At 33.6% G+C, this 10,564-nt stretch overlaps 1 protein-coding gene and 2 non-coding genes across 3 annotated transcripts; all 3 read left to right on the top strand.

Annotated features, from left to right (window-relative positions):
- Positions 1 to 4,170: 4,170 nt before the first annotated feature.
- LOC120148942 lies at positions 4,171 to 5,256 on the top strand. The gene is made up of 3 exons (XM_039161902.1): positions 4,171 to 4,278; positions 4,841 to 4,929; positions 5,052 to 5,256. Exons 1-3 carry the CDS (start codon positions 4,246 to 4,248, stop codon positions 5,197 to 5,199), a joined length of 270 nt encoding a protein of 89 aa, XP_039017833.1. The 5' UTR covers positions 4,171 to 4,245; the 3' UTR covers positions 5,200 to 5,256.
- A 636-nt stretch (positions 5,257 to 5,892) lies between these two features.
- LOC120149125 lies at positions 5,893 to 6,008 on the top strand. The gene has a single exon (XR_005518437.1). It is a non-coding gene; the product is annotated as a U5 spliceosomal RNA (small nuclear RNA).
- Positions 6,009 to 8,135: 2,127 nt separating this feature from the next.
- On the top strand, positions 8,136 to 8,252 carry LOC120149118. Its single transcript, XR_005518430.1, has one exon. It is a non-coding gene; the product is annotated as a U5 spliceosomal RNA (small nuclear RNA).
- The last annotated feature ends 2,312 nt before the right edge of the window (positions 8,253 to 10,564 follow it).

Here is a 10,564-nt window from a genome sequence, read left to right as displayed (position 1 = left end):
ATCAAGAAATCAAAGGCCACTGCCTGGAGCTAACCACCGCAACAATTGATGAAATATCATACTGCCTAGGAGAGCCATAAAACACATCTATGCCAAGGATGATAGTTGGAACCTTAGAAACAATTGGAATTGAAGATGTTTGTTCAATTGCTAACATCTAATTCAGCCCTCCAAGCTTTGTATTAATTTTTAAAAGCAAATTTGTAAGGTGCTGATTATTGACCCTAGTTGGAGCCATACACTGTGTGACTATGTCAAACTCGAAAAGATTCATAAAGATCAGAATTTTCGTATCAGGTAAAGCACAAAGGAGGAAATGTGGAGATACAGGAAGTTTGGATGTTCTCAAACATTCAACAACTTATTCATAATTTCTTGTGGCTTTTGTATAGATTTTTCAACCAAGAAAGCTTTTTGCATGGTGTTCAGGGCTTTTGTATAGCGTTGCAAGGACACCAAAGAACAAAACTCAGTGAAACACTTTGGCTTGGGAAATCACTAGAGTAATACATCTGTATGTTGTGACAATAGACAAAACATTCATATAATAAGCTCTATTGTCTCTGCTTCACCATTTTCAGTTGTCACACCTTTCTGACTCATTGATGTCCGCTCAATTCAATGATGTTGTACTCTTGAAAGATATGGGTCTTCAAAAATGCCCCAATATCTATCATTTATGAATGTTACAAGCCTTCAAAAAATGCCACAAACACTTATCATTTATGGCTTCAGCACTGATTCTAAGCATGAGCTTTATGTTTGGGAGCTATGTGTCAACTACCAAGATCTACTCCAGAGAGATTGTCTTGTTTGAAAATGTTTTCTTCTCCTTTTATTTTCAAAAATTTGAAAAATATCAATTAAAAGAGTTTTGAAAAATGTTTAATAAAAAAATTTGAAAAAATATTGCCCCTTTCTAGGTTTCACAATTGAAACAAATCATAAAGCTAGAATTCATTGAATATCAAAGAATTAATTACACTTTTAATCATTCTTGCATTTGAATATGATGATATCCACTCTTTAAATCTACCTTGGAAAAGATACTTGCACCACATAATTCACCAAGCATATCATCAAGACGAGGAATACGATGTCGATACTTGATAGTAATCTGATTCACAGCTCGAAAATCGACACACATTCTCCATGTTCCGTCTTTCTTTGGCACCAACAACACTGCTACAACACACAGACTCGATCTCTCTTGAATGTAACCTTTCTCCATCAACTCAGTGATTTGCTTCTGAATTTCTTTCATTTCTTCAGATTACTTCGATATGTTGGCCTATCTGGAATAATAACTCCTGGAATAAAGTCAATCTGATGCTCAATGCCCCGAATAGGTGGCAATCTACTCGGTGACTCATCTGAAAACAAATCCTCAAATTCCTGCAAAAAAGATGCAATAGACACATGTAAATCAATGGGAATTTTAGCCAATAAACAATGCTCTTTATACATTAAAATAAGTAAAGACTACTGGGAGGAAATACATTTCCTGATTTCCTTTCTGTCTGCGTACACGCTCATCTTTTTCTTCCCTTTTGCTTCTTCAGTATTCTTTTTCAAACGAACTTGATCTTATTGCACTTGACTTGGTGTCAAAGGTGCTAAGGTGATTTTTTTTGCCTACATTCATAAAAGAATATCTATTTGTAAAACCATCATGCATCACCTTTTTATCAAACTGCCACAGACATCCCACCAACAAATGAGTGGCATCCATTGACACAACATCACTTCATCCTTGTACTTTCCACCATCATTCAACCATTGTAGCTTGTACGGATTGGGATGCTTTGTCATTTTCAGTCCTAACTTATCAACCATAACAATACTTGCAATGTTAGTACAACTACCACTATCAATAATCACAACACATACCTTGTCATTTACAAGACATCTTGTATGAAAGATGTTCTCTCGCTTATGTTCATCTTAAATCGGTTGTGCATTCAAACTTTTCTTAACCACAAGTGCTTCACCCATTGCACACGTCTGTACTTGGTCATCATCTTCATCACCGTCCACTAAAGGGGTTTCTTGCTCATCATCTTCAGATTCAGACTCTATATCCCCATTTACACGCATCAACATTGTCTTTCGGCTAGGACACTAACTTACAACATGCCCTCTTCCAAGGCATTTGAAGCATTGGATGTCTCTTGTGCGTTCTGGATGCATATGTTGCTTTCCACGTCCAACTTCAACAATGGGAGGCTTCAGACTACTTGATTCTGTTCTTTCCTTAATCTTAAGTGGTGTTTGTTTCCTGGCATTGTTAGGAGTGAATAATGGATTAGAGAAAACTTTAGAAGGAGTATTACCTCGGTAAGAATATTTTCTGCGTTGTTGCCTTTCTTTTTTTATTGTCATATGCACCATGTCATCCAACTCGACATAATGTTGCAACTCGACAACGTTAGCAATTTCAAAATTCAAACTGGCAAGAAAACGTGCCATAGTTGCTTCTCTATCTTCCTTGATATTTGCACGCATCATGGTCATTTCTATATCCTTGAAGTAATCTTCAACACTTCAATTACCCTGGTTCAAGTTTTGTAATTTCTGAAATAAATCACGATGATAATGAGATGGAACAAACCGTTTTTGCATGACTCGCTTCATTTCTGCCCACGTGTTCACTGAACCCTCACCGGTTCTTCTTCTACTGATCAACAATTGATCCCACCAAAGAAGAGCGTAATTGACAAACTCTATAGCTACCAAACAAACCTTCTTTTGTTATGAGTAATTATAACACTCGAAAACATGCTCAACCTTACTCTCCCATGCCAAATACGCATCGGGATCTGTTCGTCCTTGAAAAGATGGAATTGTAACTTTTATGTTAGCCAAATTATCATCAAATACACGCCCTTGTCTTTGATTCAGTCTCTGAGGCTGATCAATTTCATTTTCATCATTAATATCTTCATTATGATGCGATTGGGATCCTCCATCGATTTTATCCATTATAGATTGTAAAGGCTCAAGTTCAGCCCTTAACATCATTTGTATCTCACGAGTAATGGCCTGCATTTGCAAGTTTGGAGGTTGGCCACCCGGATTGCTATCTCTAGAACCTGTCATATTAGTAAAAACAAGACGACACAAGATAATTAATGTATATAGGACCTCACAACACACACACACACAAAGATTCTCACAATTTCGGTCCAAAGAAATCAGAATTGGCACTAAATCACTCAACACTCGTGTTTCACTCGGGAGAAACTTTTAATGGCTCTTTTTCTGTCTCACTTTCTGATCTCACACGCTCAATATACATTTTCCACTCGTTCCCTCGTAATCAGTTCTTTTACGAACTAATTTATATCTTTCAGAATTTGTCAAGTGTGTCGGCTAAAGGAAACAACAACGATTAACTTAAATTGGAAAATAATGAAAGGAAAGGCTAAAATTCAAAGGAAACAAGGAAAGAAGAGATGAAAAAGAAATCAGTAAACTTACTACAAAGAAATGCTTACAATGAGCCTTTCACCGAAACAATCTAAGATGTTGCATTTTGGGTTGAATCAAAGCATTTCAATGTTGAAGAACACAAGATGATTGCACTTTTCTTTTCTCAAAATCAAATTTCTTTTTTTTCGGAATATCAACTTTTTTTATTTTTGGATTTTTTTTTTACTTTCAAAGATGAATTTCTTACTTGGTTCAAACCTTTGCTCTGATTACCACATGATATGAGGCAACCTGTTAAATGAGGACCTCTTCGATTGTAATGGATCTAGAACGAAGTAAGCAATTCCTTTGTAGAAAACTTACTAAAACTAAGGATGATGTTGTTGGTTGTATGGTTAAGGTTAAGGACAAAAATGGATAATAAAGGATGAAGAAAATAAGGAATTAGGTTACTGAAAATATTAGAATGGTGTAAGAGTGAAGAGATATGCTTGGTGACGATTATAATAGTGGAAAAGAAGAAATCTGAAAGTTTTGGTTAATAAACAAAGAACAAGGAAGAACATATACTAAAAAGTATAAACCCGAACCTTATATGTTCAAAGGACTTGTTCAAAATTCTAAAAGTTGTGTCCCACACGCGTCAAACTTGGAAATATAAGCCGTATATATATGGAATAGGTGTTTTGTTTGGAAGTTGCCTTTGTTGTGTAATTGCTTCCCTTTTAAAAAGTTTCTTGGAGAAGGGGTCATTCCCTCTCTTGCGTTTTGCTCGCTCTGTCTTAGATCTTTCTCTTCATCTCATCCGTAATCATGGCTTCTGCAAACAGATGGCTCAGACCTGAGGTATTCTTTTCACTTCTCTTTCTTAATTCATCCTTTGTTGTGATCTTTAAAGACGATATATTCATTTTATGTTTAACTTCTTGTTCGTTTAGAACAGATCTACGCGTTGGGGTAAAAACAAAACTATGAAAATGTTAGGTACATTAGGAACAATTATACTTTGGTATTCTTTATGTTATGATCTGTAAATCTCGTATCATAGACTGTGTCTTTATACATTCATGCTGATATATGAATCTGAGGCCTGAACTTGGATCTTATCTTGTTTCATCAAATTAGCATTGAATCTATAAAAGTTTGTGTTTGACACAATAGGTTTATTGTTTTCTCTAATTCTTTTATTTTCTTTCTCCATACCATCATTGACTGTGTCTTTTTGCTTAATCTAAAAAAAAATTGAACCATTTAAAACAGCCTCCTTACTCAGATCATCAACAACACTCGTATAGTATTCATGTTTGAATATTTGTCTAATGCCAACGTATTTAGAACTCTGTTTCATTTACAAATCTTAAAAAACAAATCAATTGCTCATGGTTTTCTTCCCTTCATTCCTGTTTAGGTGTATCCGCTATTTGCATCGGTGAGTGTCGCCGTTGGCATTTGTGCTATGCAACTTGTGAGGAATATCACCACCAACCCTGAAGTCAGGTATATATATATATATATATATATTGAGTAATTTGATTTTACCCAAAGTTAGATTCAGAGTATTCAAAGTTGGATTGCAGAAAATTGAGATAACAAGGCACACGTTTTTGTATCTGACATAGGGTAACCAAAGAAAAGAGGGCTGCTGGAATTCTTGAGAACTTTGAAGAAGGTGAAAAATATGCAGAACATGGGCTGAGGAAGTTTATCCGCAAGAGACCACCTCAGATCATGCCATCTGTTAACAACTTCTTCTCTGACCCAAATTAAAGCAATTGCTGAATTCTTCAAACTTTGAGCTGCCTATGGAATTTATTGAATTGGAGAGTAAAATTGTTTTTTCTTTCACATTTTAAAGACAGTACAAGACAATTGTATTGTTGGCTGTCAAGAATATTATTATTGAATAATAAAATAAATAACCAGAGGAGTTTAATATGTGCTTACATATGAACCTATGAGATTGAGTAATGAAATTGAGAAAATATTTTTTTATTTGTATCATATTTCACTGTTCGATCCAGGTTTGATTTAATTATATGAACCTATTTGTTTTAAACTAATTCAGTTCGGCTAAAAGCTAATCTTTTAAATGAAAAACTATCATACATATATATGCAAGCTGCAAGGAATAACATAAATCGTACCTGATACATCTCGATTTTACTCTATCAAATTTAAAACTTAATTGTTAAAATTTTATGTTCGAAAAAACTGTGTTTGTAAATTGTATGTACATTATCAATAATTAAAAAAGTTTTTAAACAAATATTATCTTATAATTACACGTACTATTAAAAAATGTTTGTGGAGTTAAAGCAATGCATTGTGGTCCATTTTCATGGTTCATTGAAGTTTCTGTATCTTAGCACAAAGGTTTAGAGCAATAATCCCACATTGGCAAGACAAAGACGCCGTGAGCACTAAACCCAATATAAATAACCAAAAGTTAAATCTGTAGAAGCATGCGATCCTGAGCACATAGCGAACTATTCTTTCGTCTTTTATTAAAGAATACCGTGAGCTCGTTGCATATAGCGGCATATGCCTATTTTTGGAGGGTTCTTTATTTTGAAATTGCCCTGAAATTGAAGTTTGAAGCTTTGGTTTGCGCACTTTGGATTCCATATTTTTTTCTTTTAGTGTTAATTTCGAATTTTCGAAGATGTCTATTTATTTGAAAAAAATATATTTAGTTTTTATAATAGAGTTATGTTCAACTCCAGGATACAGCACTCGAGTTCAATTTAACGAAATTAATACTTTTCATAAATAAAACATGTACACATTGCATTCATGAGTAAATTATATAAATAAAATATATTATATTAATTAATTAAATGATGTCATGTATAAAATGATTAATTAAATATAATATATATCTCTAAAAGAATTACGTTCATATGTAGTATTAATTATAACTTGACATAAATTCATGTATGGTATAGAAATCAAACGCTATATAATAAAATAAAATATTCATGATTAGTCCATCTCAATTAAAACGAACAATCATAGTTTCACATCTAAAAGGTGTCTAAAAATCAACTATAATAAATCAGATACCAATTAATTATAGCTTCACATCTAAAAGGCGTATAAAAATCAATTATAGCAAATTAAATACATAAAGTAATAGGTGAATATAAGAGAAATTAACTAACACTCAAATAATTTACAATAGTAGATTGACAAAAATTTTAATTAGAAAGTTAGTCAAGCTATTATATTGAACACACTTAAGCAATCATATAAGTACCTATCGATTAACTTGAAAAAAGGAGGGAATATCAATCAATACAAACCTATAAAATATCTAGATATTAAGAAAGTTATTTATGAGTGGTTTCTTCAATGCAAAGAATATGTAAACATGGCCGGAGAATTAATTTTGCAGAAGGTAAGAGAGACGATGAAATTTTTATACCCCAATAACTTTATGAGTCACACAAATTTTCTATGATCATATTTTACTAAGTTGTCATAATTATATTTGTATTTTATAGAAATATTAATTTATAATGTTGAATGGGCCATAAATTTATCTTATTAATTTAGATCTTGGGCTAAGTCGGGACCAAAACAATTATGGTTTAAGGGTTACTTTTGCCTATTTAGTAGACTTAATTTACCATTTTCGTTCCTATAATATTTGCATTAATTTAACTCTCAAAAGTTGTTTAATTGCATCAATGTTTAAAGTATTTTCTATTGTTTAGGGTTTTAAGTTGGAGTTTAAAGATTAATGTCTAGGGTTTAGGATTTAAGTTAATTTTAGGGTCTAGGTTTAGGATAATGTAATTAAACAACTTCGAGAGTTTAAATTGTTGCAAAGATATCATAGAGCAAAAATGATAAATTGAGTCTATTATATAGATAAAAATAACTCTTAAATAAAAAATTATTATTTGAGAGAGATTATTACTTTATGGAATTACTATATCTATTTCTTACACAGAATACAGTCAAACTTATATGATGCCACCTGAGTTTTACAACAAAGAATGGTAAGAAAATTGCTCTATTTCACATCTGACCTTGCAGTTGCACCAGTAAACTCTGCATGCTATCTAGTTTCTGTCTCATTTCTTTAATATGCAAACGATGATTCTCCTCCGAAAACGATGAATCGGATAATTCAGTGACGAAAGTAGCACACTTGGCCTGTGAACCCAAAACTGCCTCCTCAAGCAAAGCCACAGTTGAGAGCTGGTCTTCATTTATCATTTTTTATAATGGAGACTGTCCCATACTTCCAGCACTGCCTCCTCGTTTGAGCTTTATCCGATGAGAAAATCTTGTGGAAACCCTCAATCCCAATCAAAGCTTCATAGAGGGTTGTGACATTGTCGCAGACAAATTTGTTGTCTTCAGCGACTAGAGACTGATTCTGAAGTGAAAAACTTTGCACACAGCCGGGGTTCGACGCAAGCTGCTAGAAAAATATAAAATGTACTGGATGCATCTTGAGTTTTACTTATACGAAATTTTAAAATGTTTATTCGAAGTACTATATATATATTGTGTTCAGTGCAATGTCATCTTGGTCCCTCCCTTTTTTCTTTATTTATTGAAGTTAGTCTTTTTTCCTGGTTGGCCTGTCTAGCAATAAAGCTGCAGAGCACTAATCCCATATGGACAATAAACAGCACCACGCATTCCAGAAAAAGTATAAATATCCGCAAATTAAACTCAGAGTGGCACGCAGCCATGCAGTGAGCACAAAACGAACTATTCTTTCGCCTTTTACTAAAGAATACCGTGTGCTCTCTGCTCAAAGTGGCATACGCCAGTTTTTGGAGGGCTTTTTCTTCGGAATAAGCCCCAAAATCTGAGTTTAAGAGTTTTACTTTTTCGAATATAATGGTTTTTCAAGGCCTGTAATTTCAGTAAGAAAATTGAGTTTTTAAGAAATCACTTTTCTCTATTTCTATAGAAACATTGGATGTTTCTTCACCGTGAGTAGAGTTATGATCTTTCTTTGTTCTTCCCCGAGAAGTGGACTTGTTTGAGCAATCATGGAAATCAGTTTCGAAAGGTTGTGTATAGGTTCCTGTTGGATCCTACAAGTTAGAGCTGAAGGTACTGTCTCGAATGTTAATGGTGATTTATAAAAGAAAAAGCTCTACCTTTTTTGCTCCCTTAAAGTTGTATTTTCATAAAAGAATATGGTATTCAACTTGCTAACCCCGAGTTTTACTGACAAGCACAGTCCGTATTCAACTTGCTCCATCCACATGGAGGCGCTTGCCAGGCGATATTGCGGTAGCATTCGACTAATCTGCCATTTAGCTCTTGATTCCAATGCACGATTGGCCTCGAGACATAATCAGTAGCTCTCTCTCACCCAATTCCAATGCACGACTAATCTCTCTGTGTGTGTTAAGGATGAGTGAGCAACTTGTTGTTCATATAAGGTTGATCATGACAACAATTTTCGATAAGTGTTTAAAAGTGTATTTTGAAAGTGTATATGTGTATAATCTATGCATCATTTGATAATCTCTTGTGAACCTGGATTAATTGGATATTTGTTCTTAATAAGACCTTTAGATATGAAAATGCCTAGGAAAAAGTACTCTATGGTTTTCCATGTGTGTGAACAAAGGGTTATACGGGATAAGGTTGGTGCGTTGAGCAATGTTTCGAAAAGATTACGGGGTAAGGTTGGTGCATTGAGCTTTTCTCCAAACCATGCAGTTTTGGACCTAAGTGAGTCCACAAATAAAAAGGAGTTATATAGAGTTCATTTATCCAATTAGTGAGTTGTGTTTTGAACAAAAGACTATTGATCTTATTAAGACTATTGATCTTATTTAGAAAATATGTGTGTGAGGTGTGTGACTTTGCCGAAAAGGTAATTATGCATGAGATTTGCTGCAAGTTATATGATGATGAGAAGCATTGTATATTATGAATTTTGTGTGCATTTATGGTGCATTAGATGAATATGAAAGCATGATATGATGGTATGATTATTGAGGTAAAAACAAGTAAGAAGGGAATGCATATAGGGCTTTCCTTTAGCTTTGATGTAAGTATCACTTTGAATGTTAGTTATTCATTGGGCTTTCAGCACACACTCATTGTTAATACTTTTTTAGAGGGTTAGAGGCCGAGTCAGAGGCAAAGAGCAAGCATCTGGTGTGATCGAGCAATATAATTGTTAAACAAAGTGTATGTGGTTTGTTTTTCACAAAATGACTATGTGGAAACCATTGGGAACTTAGTTGAGCTTTGAATGATTGAGTTTGTAATAAACGTGGCATGTTAATTGGACTTAATATTTGCAATGAAGTATGTTGTTGAAGATGTTGAATTCATATGAATGTGTAATTTAAGTGCCAAATTAGTCAAATGTTGAATTATGCCTTAACGAAGTGTTTGGTCTGTTTAGACAAGTGACACTAAGTGCACTAAATGTATTAGACTCATAGGATGTATGAAATGATGACCCAAAATGCATAATTGGACTAGGTGACTTGTGCCAAAAGTGAAAATTTATACAATTTTTGACTTTTGATGCTAGATTCTTGTATAATGTTGTGACTTGTGTTATAAAGCATGCTACAAGTGTATTCTAACACGTATGATGTGGTATGATAGTGTTCAAGCATATATCTAGACCTTATGATTGATTATGTGAAATTTTGGTAGCCTATTTATACATGTTATTGAGAATTTTGTTTTTTTTCCAAAAAAATGATCGATCCCTTAGGGGAAAGGTGTAACATCCTCAATACCGGGTTAGTGACTAAATTGTAAAGTTTCAGAATTTGGTGATTTAAAGTATAATAATTGATTAGTGCAAGGACTTATATGAAATGTTGTATAGGATCAAATTATAAAGAAGAAAGAATAGAAGGATAGAATGGTCTTTTGCAAGGAAAATAATTAAAAAAGGGATTTATATATATTAGCTCCACGTGGAAGAGAAGAAAGAAAAACCAAGGTTCCAAAGTTCTCTTCTTTTCTCCCAAACGTGAAGGCTTATAGCAAAGGTGAGATTTTTCATAAGCTAATTGTTTCCTGAAATTTAAGTTTGGTTTTGCTCCTTAGATGTTAATTAAGTTTAATGAAAGCTTAATTTGCTTTAAAACAACAAGATAAAGAGTGTAGGAAGAATTAAAGATTA

Source organism: Hibiscus syriacus, unplaced genomic scaffold, assembly GCF_006381635.1.
Source record: "Hibiscus syriacus cultivar Baekdansim isolate YM2019G1 unplaced genomic scaffold, ASM638163v2 tig00110988_pilon, whole genome shotgun sequence".
Lineage (NCBI taxonomy): Eukaryota > Viridiplantae > Streptophyta > Magnoliopsida > Malvales > Malvaceae > Hibiscus > Hibiscus syriacus.
This window is presented reverse-complemented; position numbering and strand designations above follow the sequence as displayed.

Coding starts and splice junctions, on each gene's coding strand:
- LOC120148942 (XM_039161902.1), top strand. CDS start 4,246: ATGGCTTCTGCAAACAGATGGCTCAGACCTGAG. Junction 4,279..4,840: donor ACAGATGGCTCAGACCTGAG/GTATTCTTTTCA, acceptor ATTCCTGTTTAG/GTGTATCCGCTATTTGCATC. Junction 4,930..5,051: donor ACCACCAACCCTGAAGTCAG/GTATATATATAT, acceptor TATCTGACATAG/GGTAACCAAAGAAAAGAGGG.